Raw genomic sequence first — 22,604 nt, 5'->3', positions numbered from 1 at the left:
CGCCGACCAAGAACTCTAAATGCACTGTTTTCTGGCAATGGAACTGCCGTGGATACCGAAACAAGCGGTACACTCTGCAGGCGCTCCTCACCACATTGCCCAAAACCCCTGATATTATAGCTTTACAAGAGACTGGACCCAATGTAAAACTACTTAATTACACACCCTACCTTAACCCTAACTTTCCTCAAGTGGCCACGCTAATTCAACGCAACTATAGCGTTGAGCAGCACACTCTCTGTTCGGACATCCCCCACATTTTACCGTTATACTGCCGAAGAAACTCGGACAGACCAGGCTCCACGTTCTCAATATATACAGTTCTCCGAAGCAAACAAAACATGCCTTCCGCGACCTCTTCCACTCTGCTCTCACAATCGCCAACCGTCATCCACTCGTCATCCTAGGTGATTTTAACGCCCCTCACATCGCCTGGGGTTATCACCGCACCACCAAGAAGGGTCGCCTCCTCTGGGACACTATTCAAGCCCTCCACATTACAGCACACAATGAGCCCGATCTAGCCACCCGAATTGGTACCAGCGTCCAACGCGACACGGCACCCGACCTTACACTCTCCCACTGCCTCGGTCCGGCCGCTTGGCAACCTACTCCACATACACTGGGAAGTGATCATTATATTACCGAGCTAAGCACCTCGCTACAGCTATCCCCCCATGAACATCCCACCCACACTACGATCACAGATTGGGACGCCTTCCGATTACAAAGCCAACACATACCACCCCCACAAGGGAGCACAGAGGAGGACTTAGAGGAGTGGGTCTCTAACATTCTGCGTACAAAACAAGAGCACGATCGCCCAATCGACCCGGACATTCCTGCGGAGTATGTAGACTCCAAAATGCTTCACCTTTGGGAAGCATATTCCAGTCTCGAGCGACGGTGGAAGCGTCACAAACACCGCCATCGCCTCCGCCGAAAGTTAAATTTACTTCGGCAGGAAATCACGAAACATGCAACCTATCTGGCCAGAACCAGCTGGATCCAACTATGCGACGATATGAGGGGCAAGCTTTCCATGCGTCGCACATGGGCATTACTCCGTCATCTCCTCGATCCCACAAAATCCCGAACGCATCAACACACGCGTATAACCCAGCTTCTCCATAGTTTAAACCTGTCCCAAGAGGCCATCCGTCGACAGCTCCACACTACATACATCCCGAAGCCATTTCCTTCTGACTCCACCCCCCTTTTCTACACCGGCACCCCTAATTCGGAGCTAGATGCTGAAATTACGCGAGAGGAGGTAGCGGCAGCATTACGCGCCCTTCGACGGCAAACGGCTCCCGGCCCGGACAAAATCTCGAATAAAATTCTTCGCCATCTGGATGACACATCTATAGACCACCTCACCCAATTCTTCAATGCACACTGGAACGCTGGTACACTACCTCGTAGTTGGAAACACTCCGATATCACTTTGATTCCCAAGCCAGCCAAACCTCTCGCACTGCCCAATCTACGACCCATCTCGCTCACCTCCTGCCTCGGAAAACTTTTAGAACACGTCATTTATAATCGGCTATCCGCACACCTTGAAGAACATTCCCTCTTTCCCCCCAACCTAATAGGCTTCCGCCCCGGACTGTCCACACAGGACGCCCTTCTGCAAATCCACCATGGTATTCTACAACACCCCCCCACCAGAGACTATGCGGCGATCCTCGCCTTAGATCTCCATAAGGCATTTGATCAGGTAGGCCACTCCGCCATTCTTAGCTCCATCAACACACTGCACCTAGGCGATCGAACATACACTTACATACGCAATTTCCTCACTGATCGCACCGCCACTCTCCGACTGGGCACCGTCAAATCAAACATTTTCGACATGCCCAACAGAGGCACCCCCCAAGGGGCCGTTCTTTCACCTCTACTATTCAATCTCTCCATGCTCCCTCTCGCGAATGCTCTAGAAAATATACCGTCCCTCCACTCGACAATATACGCGGACGACATTACACTTTGGGTCACGCAAGGCAGCGACGCCCACATAGAGGCCACACTCTCAGCAGGGGCTGCCACAGTCTCCCGTCTTGCTGCACAAGCAGGCTTGACTTGCTCGGCGTCTAAATCAGCACTCTTACTCCTTCCTCCACCTAGAATTAGACCCACTCCCCTGACCACCATTCAGGTAATGCTGGACGGACAACCAATCCCCCGGGTCTCCCAGCTTCGCCTTCTCGGCATGCATCTCCAAGCCAACAGGAGCAGCACAGACACCATACATCTTTTGCGCACTCACACCATCCAGACTATTGGTCTCATTAAACGTATCACGTCTAGGAAACATGGGCTAACGGAATTAGAACGGCTGCGAATTGTGCAGTGCTTCCTGGTGAGCCGTTTTTGCTATCACCTCCCGTACGCACAGCTCACCCCATCTCAACGTACCTCCCTCGATGCCTTACTTCGGAGAGCCTATCGCTCCGTGCTGCTACTGCCCCCCCACGCACCCACCCAACGACTCCTCGCGCTTGGTATACATAATACCATAGACGAACTAATCGAAGCCCATCGCCTGGCCCAGCTTACGCGCCTTTCCCAGACCCCGGCTGGTCGGCAGATCCTCGATCGAATTCATGCCAACCCCCCGCTTATACTAGATCCTCCAGCGCACATCCCCCGGCTTCTCCGCGGGCGTCTCCAAATTAAGCCGATCCCGCGAAATATGCATCCAGCTTACCACCGCGGACGCCGTCTAGCCCGAGCCCAAGCACACCTCTCCCGCTACCCTTCCTCTGAGCATACTCTCTACGTAGACGCAGCGGCCTACCCCACCCATCCTGCCTTCGCACTCGCTGTAGTAGGCGCTTCTCCAACAATCCCTCAGGCTTCAGCTACAGTCGCCACCACCTCCTCGGTAACTGCGGAATAGGCAGCCATTGCCCTTGCCCTAACTCAATTACCTACCCCCCAGATCATTTTATCTGACTCCCAAACTGCCATACGAAATTACACAAAGGGCGTCATTTCCACAGCTGCCCTCAAAATTCTTCTTCAGAATCCCCCTGCCCACCCCGTGATGCTGCTGTGGACTCCGGCCCACACCGGCGTAGGTTGTAATGAGACGGCACACCAACACGCCCGAGCTTTGATATCCCGGGCTCCCGTTTCTTTTACGCCTACACACGGCATCCCCGAAATGTCCCACGCGTACCTACTTACGTACAGGGACATAACTCAACATTACCGCCTCCTCCGCAGGAACCTACCTCCCCCGCACCCTTCACTTACTCCGCCGGCAGCGCACATGTGGCGGCTCTTACAAACCCACACTTTCCCACACCGCACTCTCCTTGTGCACACTCACCCACACCAATTCACCTCCCCTCACTGCCCCTCATGTGGCGCGCTGGACACTCTCTTCCACTCGCTCTGTGAGTGTCCGCGCGACCCCTTCCCCCCTTTCCCCTCCCCTTCTCACTGGGAGCAGGCTCTGGGGAGCTCTGACCTCGCAACGCAAGAAGCCGTCACGGACAGAGCCCTGGACGTCGCGGGGGCCCTTTGGGCCTCCGCCACCCCCCTACCCTGAACCCAGTGTAAAATAAAGTGGCACTACTACTACTACTACTACAGTTTTGTCGGTGCGGATGCTATAAAAGGGAAATAGAGCGAGTATGGCGAGGTACACATAAATTTCTTTTATAATTAGCGTTAAAACCACAAGGCGACCGAGTAACGCTGAACCAAATGCGAGAAAAAACTTACAGTTGACTCCCATGAATACGTAGTCGATGGACGCCGCAGAACACTTAAAATTATCCTACCTTCCAGTTAAACAAAAAGAACAGCGTTTGGGCTAGTCTTCAAGAAGTAGACCTTCTTTGTTTTGTTCAGAGTCTCCACTTTCATCGGTGATTCGAGTGTACGACACGGTTATATTAATAGTTGATACTTATGGCGAGAGTCAAAGCATGAAGCATCCAACACAGCAACTGCTCACACGGCCTATGCATAACAATGAAGTTTCAGGAGCTGAAAAGGTAGAAAGCCGTACCCAGACGCGAATCTAAACTGGCCTACCGCTTCAGCAACTGTGCGTTGTTAAAGTAGTGATGGTGCGAACACCAGGGCACAAAACAGCACGGTTTCGTGCTTGAAAAGTTTGAATTCTATGAAGAAATGTTGGTAAGCTCGATGAATTTTATTCAAAATAATTTCCGAATAACTGGTTTAATTTGTTTTAGCTTGAATTTCACGAACGTCTTCTCGCATTAAATTGCATGTAAAACAGCCGGTACCAGCACGTCGCTCCTAATTAATCTAACTTTTTTATTGAGACATTTACCTGCTAGAGTCTACTGTAGGGGATAAACAGCGACACACAACATTTGTTTTCAGTATCAACTGATTTCTTTCAAAAGCTTTTAGTAGTGTAATGAAACTCTATTTTTCAGTCTACATGGAAAGCTGGGTTATCGCTTTTAGGGTCGCCCCGCCATGGTATCGTCTGCTGCTATGTTACAATTTTATGGCATGGCCACCCAGACTGGCAGCACCAACTCTCGATTGTATGATGCGGTAAGAAAAGTGGAACATGACGCCTGACAGTAGCGGTCCCAGAGATTGGTTTTGGGGGGGGGGGGGCGATTTCTTTTTTTTTTGGGGGGGGGGGGGGGGTTGGTGCGAGGCAAATAAAGAATCGCTCCCCTCCTTGCGCCAATTCTGTGGAGGTGGTGATAACCATGGAGGCATGTGCGCGTATGCGGTGCAACCCGCTGGGATTTAACTTCGCGCAAGTGGCAATCTTAAAAAAACTAAAAATAAGAAACTGAGGACCTCTTTGGGGGGGGGGCGACCGCCCCCTCCGCCCCCCCCCCCTTGGGACCGCCACTGACGCCTGATGATGGTAGATCATACTAATGGCTCTGAGTCACTCGATCAAGAAACACTCGATCAGCGTGCTAATGAATTGCAGTCAGTTATCTTTGTTATCATTGTCTTGTTTTCGATCACTTCACCACCCAGCGTACTAGGAGCACTCTGGACAAATGCAATGCATTGCAAGGCAGAGTCGATTCCTGCGGAATTGATGTGCAGATACACGAAGCCAGTAATTGCTTTTTTATTGCCCTTCGTAAAAACCTAGCATGAGACGTTATTTTTGAGCTGTGTTGAGTGTGACCTGAACGCAGCCAAAATCTGCAATTCTCTTGCTAGCAAACATTTTTGAACTACACCCCATGCGAAACTACGTGCGTTGCAACTTTACGGGAATTTCAGCGCTCCGGTGGTGCGTGGAATCTTTTGCTCTATTGAACGGTGACGGCTGCCGCCACTTGCAAGCCCTTAGATAACATGACGAGACATAAGGCGGGTGAAGTAGCCATTATGTGCCGAAAGCAGTCCCGGGAGCGCACGTGACGTATTATGAACACTCGTTCATAATGCGTCACGTGCTCGCCCCCAATGACAAAGAGTACATAGACTATAAGCCATATTCTTGTTGAAGAGCAAAAACAGTCCTACGTGCCATGTTTGCTGTATTTTATCTAGAGTTTCAATTTCCAGCGAAGCGGTATGCCCCTTTGAGCAGCCAATAAAGAGGTAAACTTAAGAACTGATGGCGGTAAACGTAGTAAAACTTCTGAAAAACGACAGGACGCCGACATATTTTTTCAGATTGAACCATTTGACAAAGCTGAAAGGCAATCACAAAAATCCTACGGCTAGTTCTCGGAGAGTTCACGACGAGAATAGGGTTGCACTGGTGTTAGTTCTAGCTGTGGCCGAAGCCTGGCTATCACGTTTGATAGTGGACAGCCTAACCCGTTCATGTACTGTTACTGTTCGGCCTGACGGAATGTTTGCAAAAGACACTCTCCTCATATGTAAATGTATGCAGGCCACACGATTTTAGTGTACCTTATTTAAGAAACCAAGTTCACTTCAATAAACCTACATACTAAAGGAACGCTTCTCCAATTTTTATTACGTACCGTCTGGTAAAGGTGCAAGCTTTATGCCCCTTGCTCCCCCGAGAAGCCGCACAACTAGCCGCGAACAGATCGATGTCCTGCCGTAAAAACCGAAGGAACCACCGTCACCAACCCGTTATTGCAAGGACCGACTTCACCCGTAACTTTTAGAACCCCTCCCGGTCAACCGCCTTCGTTCTAAGCATGTCCGGTGTTCAGGTTGTACGCACTCGCACCTACAACATATGGCAAAAAAATGGTTAGGCTACGTTTTCTTTGTCGGGACCCATCAGCTGTGGTTTGGTACAAAATTAAAAAAGAATAATTTAACGTCTTCAAGAATATTTAGGACAGCGTTCCTTATTAAGTTAGCACCTTCACCATGCATGTTAGAAAAGAACATGCCCAGTTTTTACTGCAAACGCGTGCGCGACACTCGAACTAAGGAAATCGCGATTTTTGTGGAGGTAAAGAAATTCGATTGGGTAGGCAGATGTGACTGTTGATTTGATGAGGGTTTTAGTGTGAGAACTGTTTGCGGAACTCGTACAAAGCCTCCGGAGATGGTCTGCGAAATCTTGTCGAAAAATGACGCAAGAAAAAAGGCCCTCGATGTGCGCTCACTGCAACACGAGCTGAATATTAACTATATGAGGATAACCTGGATCAATGCCATCAAAATCACGTCGAGAAGCCAATGTAAAACTGTCCATTGTGCTGAGCGCGAACAACTCAGGAAGCTCTTTCTAATGACGACGCCGACAAAGTAGCCTCTCTAACCAACGATATTTGAGAATTGCAAGATGCCTTTGTACTTGTAGACCGCCGTAGATACGCCGAGAAATCAGGCCAATGCGTATGTCGCCCCTGTTCTTTGTCGTGGCCCTTCTGCAGTTCGGTCCCAGGGAGATGCCCGATCATAACGGTTGCTGTCCTTGTCGCCAACTCGACCAACTGGGGCGAAATTCCTCCCATACGAATACAACTGTGTAGGGGACTCTTAATCTCCATCCTCTGCTACCAATGCGAAGTCATCCCTACCTACCCCCTGTTCCTACGAACGACGTGGAGTACGAGCATTCCAGACGACGCATAAACGTCTTGTTGCCGGAACAGCGCCTTAACGGCGTCAACAAATACCTTAAAACACGAAACGGACTGTGCACCTTCCAACTGTTTGCTATCGACTTATTCGTAAAGATCGCCCTGCTGCTCCAAGAGTGCCGAAGGTGCTGCAGAAAGGCTCCCCAGAAGAGGGGGGGGGGGGGGGGGGGGGCGAGAGAGAGGAAGGCATCCGCTCCTCCAGGTTAATGGCTTCACAGCGATATAGCGCGTGCCCATCAACCAAGCAACGATGTATCGAAGACCTGGCGCCACAATAACCCCACAAACTGGTGTCAAGGTGTGGTTTTCACGCCCTGGTAAAACACGGCGATGACTACATGCCGCTATACACGCCTGACGCAACGAAGCCCGCGATGACCTAGCCCGACAACCAACACGATCTTTCTATCGTCCGGTGCTCTAACCACCCAACTACTGTTGCATGAATTGAATTATTTTAATTCTGGAAGAATTTGAGACAAAATTTGCGATTTAGAAGTTAACGCGGAAAGGAGTGTTGATGACATGAATTTCGTATAAAAACACAAGTCAAGGCTTTTCACCATATATTCGGCATTTTAGCTCAGAAAAAATTGGAAACGTGTGGTGCCTCGAGACAGAAAAATGCATTACACCTGTTCAATAATACGCACACACTTGCAAGTCACCCTACCCCTGACCAATATCACTTCGTTGCATTACATAGAAACGAATGCGAAACGAATTAAACGCCATACGCCAAACGCCAACCTTTTCTAAAGGTACTGGAGGGGCATCTAGAGAACGTCAATATTTTCAATGACTGATTCTACCAGAACCTTAGCTTCCTAATAACGTGCGCTATGAATCTTCTCTTGAGAGATAACTGAGGCGGCGAGAGCATCAGGCAACATGAACGTGCTAGATGTTGAGATGGACGCACTGGTATTAAAAGATGAAAGCATAAAAAAACTGTCACGCTAACGCTCGCGACTTTGTCAACTGGCGGCATACGGAATAGTCTGGATACTCATCTATGTAGACTAAAAAAGAGAGTAAGTGACTCTTAAAGAATTTTTGTGTCACCTCCCCCTCTTTGCAGAAGACTCCCCAGACGGTTGAGAAGTGTTTGAAGTTTGACGAGAAGAAGCAGTTTTCAGGGGTCCAGACACCGTCCACGATTTCGACATTGTAAGGACGCCATACTATTTTGGGATGTCCTCCAAAAATTTCTTAACAAAGACTTGAATTGAATCCACGTGATATAAGGTATCTCTTGTCACCCGCAGACGGTGATGTGCCATATGCTTGCTTTGTTCTAATCACGCTGCATAGTTTATGGAAAACGCGAATGCTCACACTTCTGCAGATCACACTTCTGCAAAATGGGAATAAATCTGAAAGGGACTTTGAAGTGAATTTGTCAAGCTCCCGTTTTTGCTAGCACTGCGTAGACTGGCTCAAATTACCGCACTTTTCATTGTTTATCTGGTTGATCAGTCAGTAATTATTTAAAAAGCGGCAAAGAAGAAAAACTACCATGCGCGGTCTGTGGCGGCCGCACCAACTAAACGCTGTCATGACGGGAGGAGATGCACCTTGATTGGACGATGTCCAACGTTAGCATTCAAACAAGTTTCGGTTTGGGTTCTGCTTGACATCTGACGGCATGTTGGATGGGCATTCTCGATATCTCAGTAAACGTCGTACCACGCTTCTGCGACGTTACCGGCTGTAGAATGCCTAAGATAGGCTCCCAGGACGGCTTGGAATCGTAGCATTCACTAGCCAAGGCCTACGCAGTGGATGAACGCCCTCCGCGTCACCGCAGCCGCTCAAATGCCATGCGCTTTTCCCGCATATTCGGAGCTTCCCTCACTTATGCATGTATCGTAAAAAGCGTGTTAGCACCAGGCCATGGGTCTGCTCATTCTGACCTGTGCCCACTGCCCGCAAGTAGTCGGCGCTTGTGGTACAGCACGCCAGCGAAAACTCACCAGCGCGTCATTGTCAGTCTGCGCGCGTTCAACGAACTCGCTCGTGGAGCAGTGAACATTACGGCCCAAATATGGTGAACTCAGTTCAGAAAACATCGGCCACCAACAAAAAAAAAACAACTTGCAAAAAAATAAGCAGGTAGTCTCGGGGCGTCGAACTTGCGACCTTGCGAAAAGGTAATCCTTCTGCTTCAGACCACTCGGCCACGAGCCAGCGCTGCGGAGATGGGATATATAAGGTATAAAATGTATATACAGTTTACCTTTTTATTTAGTTTTAGCATTTTAAGTACCTTAGGGGAATATTTTTGCTTTGCGCTCGTGCAGTAAGCGTCCCCCAAACTTCCACAATACCTCACGTCTAGCGATTTGCATTTCTTAGAAAGGAAAGCGTCCGCAGATGCGTGGTCCTGCTGCTGACCGCTGCTTATTTACCCAGCGCAAAAAAATGCTTCCTGCTCCCTAGTTTTGCGCTGTGCGGTTAAAGTTTCAGTTGATTTTATTTCCTTAGTACCTAAATTGGCTTCGCTGACACTTTTTACGCCTTTAAGTGGCCTTAGGGTTTCCTACTAGCGTACCAGTCAGCGAAGCATCGCATGTGCACTTGTGCAGCGTTTTTGTGGAGCGACGCGGACTTGGAGCTTGATACAGTGTACAAACTAATAAAGTAGAGGCACATTCTTCCATACACCAACCTGTTGTCGCTTAGTTTGAAATGAGCGAGCGAATCGCGACGACACGTCGGCGGCCGGCGGACTAAATGCTGGGCCGACTCATTCTTTCAGAAGGTTGGCGAGCCGTGAAGCCAATTAAGTAGCGCAGCCCATTGCCACCTCATCTCCTCCTGACGTCACACGAAAACGCCACAGAAAATGGGCGAAAGTGCAGAGGGGAGGACAGCATTGTTGAATTCATTTTTCTACTAAATAAATTTGCCTACACGCGCTCAGAGTGGTCGAAACATGGCGTATGGACTCCGGACTACAATTTGCGCTAGTAATCCCGCAATGTTTACAAATCACTTCAGTATCCCTTTAAAGACGTCTACGACCAAAATTATTCTCGCCATGGTTGGTATCCCCTCGTTATTTTTTCAGTGTTGCCCCGCTTTAAACTATGTGCACCTAACGGTTAATAGCGTTTAGTTTTGTTTTTCAGTTTGTAATCAACTCATTTTGTGTGTACGTAATCGAATCTTCTAGTTGTAAATATGTGTTGCAAATATCCTTTTCTACGTTGACATGTGGTTCATAAATACTATGTGGAAAACAAAAAAAAACACTTGAAATTAGCGTTTATCACCTACTGTATGTTTCGCTGCTCCGCCTTCGTTGGTCTACATGCCTTGTCGAAACTCTGCAGCCTGTTCGTGGGCGTCGTATCTTTCATCACCTTCTGCATGGGGGTGTGCGTCCGCTACATCGCTAAAGTGCTGGAAGGGACCGCCGGCACTGACCCTATCAGCAATGTCATACGGCCTAAGGTGTGTGGTAGTTAAAATCCTTGTTTTCGTTTGGTTTTATGTTCTATGAGCTCCAGTCAATTTATTCCCCTGTACGTACACCCTTTGTAAAAATTTTGTGGGCCATTCCTAAGCCTTATCGACCACAAAAAAATTAAATATTCGGCTTTATTTTTAAATATGCAAAAATATTTTAGAGCAGTAAGAAAACAAAGGTGTTTTCTATAGCTTTCCTGCACAAAAAGTTTCAGCCTCGCTCGGGACGTAAGCTTGTACAGTGAATTTTTTGCAACCTGCGCGTTTCTGGCTTGGCCCACAAAATTCTGACAATGACTGTACATACGTCACGACGTACTGTCCCGATGACTCGCTTCCTAATATTTCAAGAACGGATGAAGGGTTCTATAGCTGTCCTCTATCCCATAAGAGACCATGGCAGGTCAACCTAGTTCTAACATCACCGAGGAGAACAGCCAGTGCGCGGACTTTCTCGTTATGAGCCACAGTGCGACCTGATTTGCTATGCTAATGGCATAAAAATATGGCGCGAAAAAAAGGGTTGAATACTTTTCTTTTTGAAGGGGTTGAATATCTTTATAACTAGTGATTGGTATGGTGCGATTGCGAGTCAAACAAACATTTTAAATTTCTATAAAATTTTACCCACCACCAAGAATAAGAGAAGGTAACGACAGAGTTGCGCGGATAGACTTTTGTTACCCGTCCAAGGGAAAAAATGTGCAGAAATTCAGATAATTGCGTACCAATGCGCAGCATTCGGATGCATCTTGTCTAGTCTGTGGGTGCTTCAAAGCCAAATAGGGCTATGAGTAGCGAAATACTCTAGAATATTTTATTCTTTCGAAGTTTGCTTTTATTTCTTTTCGCTCCTGATTTAAACATATACCATGGCGAAGATTAAATGCCGTTACTTCGCTAATTGCATTTTTTTGAAGATGAAGGCGTACTAAGTTGGACCATTTACGTTTTTCATACTTATTTCCATCTTTATTTTGTGAGCTTTGTTTCTTTAGGCTTCAGATTTTCTGGGGTATGTGTAACAGGCATACTTTTGATATCGTCAGGTCATTTTTGTGAACCTTTTCTTTTGCTATTTTTCTTATTTTTTGCTTATTCAAAATTCTGTTTGACCAGTTATCTTCGTTTCCGCTATTGTAACCATTAAAGGTCTTGCTTCCACCAAATCCGCATTTCTGGAGGAAGTCCATTGTATTATACGGTTTGTTCACTTAGGATAAACGTGTTGCTGAGCTATAGTTGCTACATACTTCAAGAAGAAAACGTGCGCAAACAAGACGTGGACGAAGAAAAGAAGATGTACGAGCAGCTGTGTTAGCAGGATGATTAGCAGGCTGTTAACTGGCGGTAACTGCACGTAAGTGCGAATTAAATTTGTTCACAACGAGCCCTCCCACACACACTTATCACAGCGAAGTTAATCACCCAGTGGTTCTACTCTGCTTCGCATAATATTTTATGTTCTTATATCGTCTTAATAAATACGTATAACCACATATGAGGCGAAACCCTTAAGCCGTTGACGGTCCGAAATGTTTCGTGAGCTAGTGAACATAATAAAGTCATCGTCTCTTCTTGCAAAAGAAACTGTGAAATTGTTGGTTGATCTACAGAAAAGCTCAGAAAAATATAGATAAGACGTACAGAAATAAAATTTATAAATACATAAACTCAGGACGAAATTGTCGCGTTAGAGAGAGAGGAGGAGATGAAGCTTTATTTATCCCATCTGCTGTGATCATGGTCACTCCCCACTAGTGAGGGGTAAGTGGCCTCAGTGAAATAATTTTTTTTCCTGCGACTTTTGCTGCAAATGTGTTGACGGTAATACACGCGCTGCTATTTTTTCTAACAGAGGCCTTACGACAGATCGGTTAGCGTAGAGAGCAAAGAAACACCGAATATGAATATCCTGTAATATATTCCACACCGAGTATGAATATCCTGTAATATATTCCGATATGCCTATTAGATTTTCTGCTTACCCGTCCCTCCAACCACTTCTCCCGATGGAAGTTATTTGGTGGCCTTCTCGTAAAGAGTTTCTTTTTCGGGGCGTGCTTTTGCTGGTGTGCTGGGGTACATCTGGAAGCATTATAACAGTTTTCGGCGGAGGGTGCAACGTAGATCGAAATCTATCTTTCTTTTTTTTCTGTCCAGAAGGCTGGAAAGAGGGATATTATGTTTGTTGAATTGCTCCTGCAGAAGTGTACGACGATAAATGAAAAGAAGACAGCATATTGAATCTGATACACCAATGTAATATGTTGCGGATCTTACATTCGAAGTTACGGATTCAAAATCGGCATTCCTCGAGACATGGTATTGGATCCTACGTTCCACATATAAATGTCAGCGCTTCCAATATGCAGAAACAAATGTGAATTTTATACTGTTGCATGTATAGAGCATCACATTGGGATCAAAGACCGACATGTAACACCCATGTGGCCGAGTTAGTAGTTCTGCAGCCGCAAAGGTACTCATATGGATGGAATGGGCCGCGCAGAAACATCGCGCATGTCAGATATATTTGCAAAAAAAAAAACCTCCCGTTTTGTGGATTTGAAAAATATGCTTGTGTTTTCTTTTAATGTAAAACATGCATATCTTGATAAAGTTGTGCCCACAGGCCGGCAATACAAATTCCACGCACAGCGCTGCCGAGTTCAGTACTGTGCGTGGTCCACTCTTCCTTTTTGTCCCTGTGTTTCTTACGCTGTTTTTTCACCATGAATCTTAATCTGCACCAACTAGCCCAACGTGCCACCTTATTTCAATAAAAATAGCGTTTCCCTTCTGGGCGTCACTCCTATACGGCCGTTACTTGCCTTCCCATACACGAGTTCAATCGAATAAATCCTTCTTCATTCCCCTGCACTGTTTGGCATAATTTCTCTACAATCTCGTACTTCGTTTTAAACCCAAAAGGAGCGACCAATATACCTTATCGGCGCTGCAAAGAAAAGAGCGCGCCGCAGCCCGGAAACTGCTGGCTTGCGAAGCCCGATGCAGTGTTGCACGTATCTGCCGTAGGAGGCGCTGGGTGTCGCGGGCTCCGTTTATGAAGGCAATATGAGGGTTTATGAGGGCAATATGAGCTCCGTTTATGAGGGCAATAGATAGGGTGATAGAAACCAGATACCAGAGGACAGGCTAGAAAGTAGGATGAATTTAATATATAAAGGCAAAGGAGACAAAGCCAGTATTGATTCATACAGACCACTCACAGTAACGTCAGTGGTGTATAGATTCGTAATGCAGGTGATAAAATCAGAAATTCAAGCATGGATGGAAGAAAATGAAATACTTGGGGAACTGCAGAATGGATTTAGACAAGACAGCCGACTGGATGAAAATTTGTTCGTGATAACGCAATGCATTGAAATTGCGAAAGCACAGAATAGACCACTATGGATTACGTTCTTGGACATTAAAGGGGCATATGACAACGTAAACAGAGAACGGCTGTGGAGAACGTTGAAACTTCAGGGATTAGATGACGAATTGGCACAGCTCCTTGTAGCAATCTATAAAGACAATAGAGTGCACCTTACTTGGGAAGAACAGAAATGCGCCCAGCAGGTCAACATCCATCGGGGACTGAAACAGGGATGCCCTTTGAGCCCAATACTGTTCATGCTTTACATGGCAGGGTTAGAAAAGAAACTGGAAGAAAGTCCAGTAGGGTTTAGCCTAACCCATATGCTAACTAACCCTAACCCTAACCCAGTAGGGTTTAGCCTAACAACAGCATATTCCGGGAATGTTATACGCAGACGACATTGTTCTTTTAGCTGATAAACAAACCGATATAAACCGGCTAATAAATATTAGCGGCCAGGAAGCCAGCGACCTCGGTTTAAATTTCAGTGCAGAAAAATCAGAAATTATGGTTTTCAATGATGTTACCGCTGATGTAGTGTCTATTCAGCAAGGCGAATTACCTAGAGTGAAGGAATATAAATATTTGGGAGTGTGGATAAACGAAGGGGATAACTACTGAAGAATTCACGAGGAGCAACTTAAGGTTAAGAGAAAGCGAAACGCAGCTATAATGAAGCGTAGAGCTCTGTGGGGATATCACAAATATGAAGTAGCAAGAGGAATGTGGAAAGGAGTAATGGTTCCGGGTCTCACGTTTGCGAATGCTGTACTCTGCTTAAAATCAGACGTTCTATCAGGCCTTGAAGTAAACCAGAGAACGGTAGGACGTTTGGCCTTAGGCGCGCATGGGAAAACAACTAACGAAGCAGTTCAGGGACATATGGGCTGGGCGTCGTTTGAAGTTAGAGAAGCTCAGAGTAAAATATGCTTTGAGATGAGGTTGAGGGCAATGGATCAACGAAGGTGGGCAGCTAAGGGTTTTAGGTACCTATACTTGATAAGCGTGGACACGCTGTGGGTAAGGAAGACTAGAAGGCTAACGATGAAATACGGAAAGAACAGTGGAGAATCCAAAACAGCCAAGGTAACCAAAAAAGAGGCAAGGCAGATTGGAACGAATAAATGGAGGGAAAAAATGGAAGCTAAAACGTCGTTAGAGATGTACAGGGCTGAGAAATTGAACATCAGAAAGGAAAATTTCTACGATAATTCCCAGGGCAGTGCTTTGCTTTTTGAGGCTAGAGCAGGTTGCCTGCGAACTAAGAGTTTTGTGGGGAAGTATTCACACAATGATGGGCTATGCGTGGTCTGCGGAAAAGAAACAGAAACTCTGCGGCACATAGTGTTAGAATGTGAGGGTATCCATCCAAATCTACATGAAGAGAATATTGGGCTTCCAGAAGCCCTAGGATTTAAGGGTATCACAGAGGAAGTTAACTTCAAGGCTGTCGAGGTGACGAAAAGAAGATTAGATTGCTGGTGGACGAAAAGCAGAAAGGGGAATATTGCCTAGGACAGTTACCACCTGTAACAGGGGAAAAATGTATTTCGTGCCTAATAAGCTTAAGTGCCGCCCTAAGCAGCGCTAGTATTAAACCAAGAGTGTAAAACATGGTTATATTAGTCCTTTTTGGTAAGATGACATGTCATCACCCCGCTTCCAAGGGGAAACCAATAGCAATCATCATCAATCATCATCATCCGTGTCGCCCTCTGGGTGCTGTCCGGTGTCTATAAAATCCCTTATGCTGCGCACGAGGGAGCCCCAGCGGAGGATTAATGTTGCCCAAACACTATCCTGTTCATCCAATGCCTGCCGGCAAGAACCTTCCGCAGGCAGATTCGCTTCGAAAAAGCAGTCTTTGGAATGTTGGGGGAAGCCTTTTGGGTGCCTGACATAGCTACAAGTGGCCCAGGGTGTGCGGATGTGCGGGCACTGAAGCCCTCTGCATGTGTTTGAGGCACTTAGCCTATCCGTACAGGCGGCGCGACCAGCGAGAGTACGTTGGGCGGTATTACTCTGTGATATCATGTATAACCAACAATATAATGCGGCATTCGGAGACACAATCCGGCCTCCTCCTTGATGTCATGACAGCGCACCAATGGCTGAGTTGACGCTGACGGGGCTGAAGAGACACGCATGCACAGTAGAGTGCGGACGGCGGACAACGACAACGATGGAGGGAGGGACACTGCTCCAAGCATGAGATGCTTCGCATCTAGAAAATTCCACAAGTGACAATTATGGGATTGTTGTTGCTGTTCACTGAATGTGTGATCTCAGAAGCGCGCACTTGCACTAAGAACATTTCCCAAGAACATAATGTAGCCCATGAGAAAAAACGGGGGTGACTGTTTCGGAGACTGTTTCGAGTGCTTCACATGCACATGTAGTGTTCGCTTACTCCGAGAAGACTCCGCTTTGCCAGTTGCATTGCGACTGGGGTTGCTATCGTCAGTCCCATTACAGCTGCTGCTCGAAGTCGCATGTGTTTCATTGATATGGAAGCCACTTTCTGTGTCGAGCAATTCACTGCTGGCTGAAGGATTAATGTGCCTTGGTTCCACAGCCAGTTGGTGCCTGTGCAGATTGGCTCGACTTTCGGGTGCCCTTGGAAACTATGTGGTTGGTGGTGGCTGCTGAGTGTTTGACGCGATGTTTTCGAGGCTGTCTTCCGCTTTCTTCGCAGGTATTGGGCACCCTGCAAATTGAACCAAATCAAAAAGGCCATTGTTGTTTCAGCACTTCTACTTCCGTCTGCAACAGTTACAAATTATGTAGAAAAAAATTGTTTTGGCAATAATTTTGACATGAGGTATTGAGTCTGGAATGCAGTACGTTATTTTAAGGCAATTTGTCAAGCTGCCTGCATGATTCTACATATGCATATTGTGCGCTAGGTGAAAAAAAAACATACCAAAGTTGAGGCGAATGTTTCGGCCAGTTGATAATTTATGGCACAAGGTGTTAAGCGTAAAAAATATGATAACACGTGTTCCCTTCGGTCTTTTTTAGGACGTTTCTGCTCACAACTTTTTCAGTTCGCGTGTGGTTCCCAAAGTTATCACATTGCCAAATGCAGATATAAATACGTTTTATGCGACAATTGCTCAGTGCACGCCATATTTAAGCAATAGCTCGTAGAATCGGCCCTTTAAAGCTTCAGAAACAGCAGGTCCATGATGGTCAGTGTTACATGTGTCCTCGGACAATACCGCAGATGGCGAATAGCTGCTGTATCCCAGGTTAATCTGGTCGCGTGCTTGATAGTGCGTTGCATTAGTTTCGACGCTTTAAAAGGCCGCCGACGGCCCCTTTTTACGCCGCAGCGTATAACCGAACTCTGTGGCGATGGTTCCCACTCCTGTCAAAAGTCTGTCCTTGCGATTATAATCTTCCTCTGTAGCAGACCTCTTAATAAAACTTGCAGAATGTATAAACGCTGATGAGTGTAGCAGATACAATATGTGAGTATGCGGAGCGGCGTTAACACATTACAAGTGTTAGCACATGTATTTCAAGCGTTATCGACATGGTAAAAACCCGTTTATTTCCATTATTATGCTAGCTGTTAGTCGTAGAAATTCAAGCAATAAAATGGCAGAAACAAGAACTTAGTTCTTTAGGTTCGCCGCGTCCTCGTACATGAACTGCCGCAGTAACAGTTCTAGACGCTCGCGCGGATTGCATATGGTGAACGGCTCTTCGACACCCCCTGTACGTGGGCGCAAATCGTTGGCTACTTTGATATTGCCTTGGAAAGATTTCCGTTTCAAACTTCTGTTAAAAAGTTCACAACGTCGTCTGGAGAAAAGCGACCGTGCTGCGTTTTCTCTCACACTGTCGGCATGTTGCCCTTTAAGCGGGTCTCGCTTTCCGTAATCTCGCGAGAGCGGCACGGAAGGGCTTCAACGTACGCTCGCTATTTTTCAGAGAAAGCGTACATATCACAAACGTACGCTAATAGCGAAAATAACGTAGCGGACTGTGCATGCGAAGTGCAGCAACGTAAGAAATTACCGTGCGCTAATTCTTTGCGTAGTGCTCCATACGATACACTAAAACACATTTTCATTATTTTGGTTTGGTCAAACGTTACCCCTTTTCCACTGCAAACTTGTATGTTTGGCAGTTTCATACCTCATATACCTCTGCGTAAAATACTAAAGTTTCATATACCTCTGCGTAAAATACTGTTCCACGAAGTATTGCTAATATATAACGATTCGTAGTCACCGCGCTATAAATTTAAACTCATTATTATGGTCTCGAAGACAGGTGCGGGTAACGTGCGTTAGCTACAACTACCGCCACCTCAAAGCAAACTTTTCAGCATAAAAGCAGCAGTGGCAAGACCATAGACCATACCATTGTTAATCAGTGTTGCAGGTCATTCAAACTGCAACTGTATTTTGCGATTCAGTATGTATAGTTGTGGTAATTACGCTCACGCAGGTGGGTCCGGTACCGCCATGTAGCCAGCGCCCTCGAGCTTTGCCACAGAAGCTCCAGGAAATGCGGGATAAGGAAATCAAGCGCCAGAAGGACAATTATCAAAATCGGGAGCTCCACATACAGGTAAGAAGTCCTTCCCGTCCAGCGCGAAAACACGCCTTACTGAGCTCTGTTTCATCGCAGGGGTTCCCAAATGCATTCCGCAGAGGCAGAACACAGAAACACAAGTTCGAGTTTCTAAATAGAGATGTTGCGTGGGGTGGCTCAACACTAAATTTATACCGAATGTTTACAGGTGGTGGGGAAAGCGAACAACCCGCCCTCTGTAGCCTCCGCCATGACAAATTCACAGCCGCCAGGCAGCACACAGGTGCTACAATTACTTAAAATCCTTCGTTGCTTGGAGCAACGCCTTGTGAGAGACGTTTATGCATGGGTATGCTGCTTAGCGATTGGGAGACGAAAGCAGAGTGCATGTAATTTCCTATGTAGTACTAACGTTCGTAGAAATTGGCACACGTTAAAAATAATGCCTGGCAGACGTTATGATTTTCGTTGGGACTGAGCATTGAATATCTCCTCATGAAGTTGTTTTGAATGTGATGGTTGTGTAATAGCCCGTACTTGCACAAAAATGTACCATCGACACCTATGAAAAAAATGTGTGTTGAGGTATCATCGCTTATGGGTTCGTATGTCCCCCTATAAAAGGGCGTAAATAACGCTATTGGTAGGTATCAAAATGCTTATGTATCTGGGGCTAAATACTCTAAACCATATTATTCTCTGTAGACGAAAATAAGACACGCTATTGTGCTTAGTTTATAGAGTCACAGTTATTCAGGTTACTTTAGCCAGCATCAAGAAATATGTAGGTCTTTCGTTCAAACAGCGAGTCGTAACAGGGGACTTTTAGCTGGGTATAGACCGTTGTTGAGCTTTAAGTCTTGGGACTTGACACCATTAAACTGTGTTTTGCCGGATACTGGAAAGAATTCGCCCTAACGCTAAACAAAGGCGGCCATAAAAGCTTTCTCAGCTGGCTACGGAGTGATATATGTCTCCGAACCTCAAACCTGTTACAAAAATGTTTTCCCATAAAGCTATAAATCGCGTAACCATGAAAGCTCATTCAGCTGATTTCAAAAAGAGTTAATATGCGTAACCTATGTATTCATGACTTACTAGATCTATGAAAACAGATTGCAAGACGATAATGATGTTGATCAACCTGATACCTAAAAGTATTTGTTAAACAGCGTTACTTACTGATTACACCGAGAATACTTACAAAAATTGAAGGTAGCTACTGAATAATGCTCATATTCAGGTTACATCTTTGGACGTTGCTTGTAGTCAAATCTTCGGAAATGAACGTCGAGCCTGTGACGTAAATTTGGCGTAATCTTCTGGGGAACAATTGCTCCCGGGGGAGGTAAAAATTCTGGAATCCGTGAACACTGAACTATCTGCGTCTAGGCAGACTGGAAATAATATTCACGGTGCAGGCTACCTGCGGTCGCGGTGACAGATGTGGTGACAGCTGCAACAATGGGCATTGCTTCTCCCGGGCAGCCCAGCTAGTCATGGAGCAGCAGGAGGAACATGACAAAAGCAACCCTCGTGAGACCCAAAGAGGTTGAGAGAGCGCACTCGGCAAAGTGAAAAAAAGGCAGAGGGGACACTGTTGCTTCGCATTTTATTTTTAGTTCTTTTAGTTTGAGAGACAGGCTTTTGGTGATCTGTACGAAGAGATCGCTTTCTTTGAAGGCAAGGCGGCAGTTTTCTCATGCTGCGTTTGCATACACGCGCGCCGGGATGGTAGTTAGAGACAGTGGTCTCCAGAGTACGGGGAGAAGAAAAAAAAACTAGCGTTGTTATATTTAAGAAAGACAAATAAAACCAACAAGCAAGTTAGAAGGGCGAAATATTTGTACGTAGCTCCGCATTATGTTGCAGTTAGATGGGCTCAGTCAGCCGCGTTTCGTCCTTTGCTCGTGTGCGCGTGCATAGCGCGTGTTGTTGCCTTGAGCTGGGAATTCCAAATTCTACCGTAATGTTTTCGTGTAGACGCTGTGACGCGAAGAAAATGTGCCGATTTTCGACGTCGTAACTTTCCGGTGTTTACGGTGACTATGTTGTAAATATTTCAACATGAACGTCTGCGAATACAGATACCTGCGATACCATGAGAGGAATTTCATGCTACGCAAAACTCCAGAGTGAGTAACCGTTCACTGAGTGGTTACTCAGTGAGGAGCCAGTAACAGAGGAGCCAGTAAGTGCAAAATGTTGGACTCCTCTTGATTCTCAAGAATACGTTTTCGAACTTACCGGCGCTACATGTACATCGGACACGTATTCATAACTGAAGATTTTCTAGGAGATATGGAACAAAAGTAATTATGTTTTGCGAACTGCGAGAACTTGCAAGGATATAATTGAGTCGACTGGGTCTGAATTGTTTTATTGAGAGAGCATTTCCATTTAGCCACCGTACTTGGGGCTCCGCGCGTTATTGAGGGCTGAGAAAGACTTTGTACTTCTTCATGCAGATTACCCAGAACTTGTTTGTATATGTATCTCTACGGGTGCGCGCAAAGAGTGTGCCACGAAGTGTTGCTTTCATTTGAATGACGCAGCCTTGATCCGGGGTGTTGGTATGCGTGGCCTTTGCGCTTCCATCGACGTATGTGAGCATCAGTAGAGTGGCGGCGAAGTGGCGCAGAGTTTTAACAGTGGATGTGTTGTACAAGCCGTAAGCTCGGTGTTGCAGGAAAAAATACCAAGCAAAGGCGGGGCGCTCGTGACAGCGTGCCTCGCGGCGACCGCCAAGTCCCAGGCTCGCGCAGTGGCTTTAGCGGAAAAATCTCCAGCGCTGTCCTAAGTACCACCGCGCTTGTAATGCTTGGCATGAGGAATACGACGATATCTATGCATATTACGATGCCTACTAACGATGCAAAGTGAAACGTAACCACGGAACATGTTAAAGAAGCAATTTCAAACTTACAAATACGTGGTGATGTGTACTTCAGTGCTCGCGTATGAAGAAGTCCTGCAGCTTCGCTATGGTTCAAGCCTTTCGAGACTTCGTGCAAGCTTCGCCGGTTGAGCTGGTGGAAGTCTACAATGCGAAGAATGACTTTCAATCCCCCTCGCCGCGAAGAATATGACGATTTCTTGGATGCCTATGACCACAATTGCTAGCACCGCAATTACGGAAATAAACAATATTGCTTAAACTTAACTATGCGTCCGGCAATGCGGTCGTACAAGAGCTGCGCTATTCAAGTGTTGCGCTTGAGTGCAAGCGTACGTAATTTTTTTTCCTTTAGGATAAATTGGGTTTATAAACACTTTGTTTTTACTTTCCATGCCTATGTTTAAGCCTTTTATGAATCAGCCTGAAGTGATATCAAACAAGAAAGGAAAGAAAGGCACGCGTTTCAAGAATTATTTTGCAAAATAATGTCATCGCAAACACAGTAAAAAAATACATCTTGGACTGTGTGTCACCATTAGCTGTGCGCCAACTCACTGCCATTCAAGCTTTGACGAAGTGTTCTCAAACATAGCCTTATTCTCCTCCTTTTATTTCTTGAGTGTTAACGGAGCATTCATTACGGAATGCAGCTAGGCACGCTAACGAAGAAATGCCACCGGAGTAGTTCGATCCGTAAGATTTCTTGGACAGCGCTACGGCCCGCGTTCTAAAGAAGACTGAAGGGCATGCTGTAAATATGTCTTCAGCTATGTACACATAACCTTAACGATTCCTGTATAGAAACACTGGACAAATCAGAGACAACGCTAAAGACACCCATCAGAATGCCGTTAGTTCTCGGACTACCTTTTCTCGGATGCCAGGTAGGACTGTCTTGAAGGTCAAGTCATACGAGATCTTGAAGATCATGGTGCTACGCTCCCAACGACGGCATCACGTAGCTGAACTCAAAAGCCACCGACAACGACCGCATCAGTTTCGTAGTATGGCCGCTGGTTCACGTTTCCAGCGACGAAGTACACCTACGGCTGTCGTTCTTTCACTGGAATCATCTCACAAGCAATTAGACACGAAGAAAAAAAGAGTAATCAAGAACATATCTACGAACAGCTGCTTTGGTGACTTTACTATGGCCCGCATCAATGCCTTGTTAAAAGATAGAGCGAGATAACTCCCCAAGCCGTTATGTTGAAATCTTTTTTTTTTTTCACTGGAGGACTGG

At 46.2% G+C, this 22,604-nt stretch overlaps 1 protein-coding gene across 4 annotated transcripts in view; it reads left to right on the top strand.

Annotated features, from left to right (window-relative positions):
• Positions 1-22,604, top strand: part of LOC144143419 (atlastin-1-like) — an 89,602-nt gene that overhangs the window by 47,442 nt on the left and 19,556 nt on the right. For 3 of the 4 annotated variants that reach the window (XM_077675177.1, XM_077675178.1, XM_077675180.1), the window contains 3 exons: positions 8,134-8,222; positions 10,391-10,511; positions 18,376-18,498. In XM_077675177.1, coding sequence (XP_077531303.1) covers positions 8,134-8,222; positions 10,391-10,511; positions 18,376-18,498 — 333 coding nt within the window. The remainder of the gene's footprint in view (positions 1-8,133; positions 8,223-10,390; positions 10,512-18,375; positions 18,499-22,604) is intronic. The other variant, XM_077675179.1, reaches the window with a different exon arrangement.

This window comes from Haemaphysalis longicornis, unplaced genomic scaffold (assembly GCF_048455015.1).
Source record: "Haemaphysalis longicornis isolate Haplotype H1 unplaced genomic scaffold, Haemaphysalis longicornis Haplotype H1 scaffold_6, whole genome shotgun sequence".
NCBI lineage: Eukaryota > Metazoa > Arthropoda > Arachnida > Ixodida > Ixodidae > Haemaphysalis > Haemaphysalis longicornis.
The sequence above is the reverse complement of the archived record's forward strand: the minus strand, read 5'-3'. Positions and strand labels throughout refer to the sequence as shown.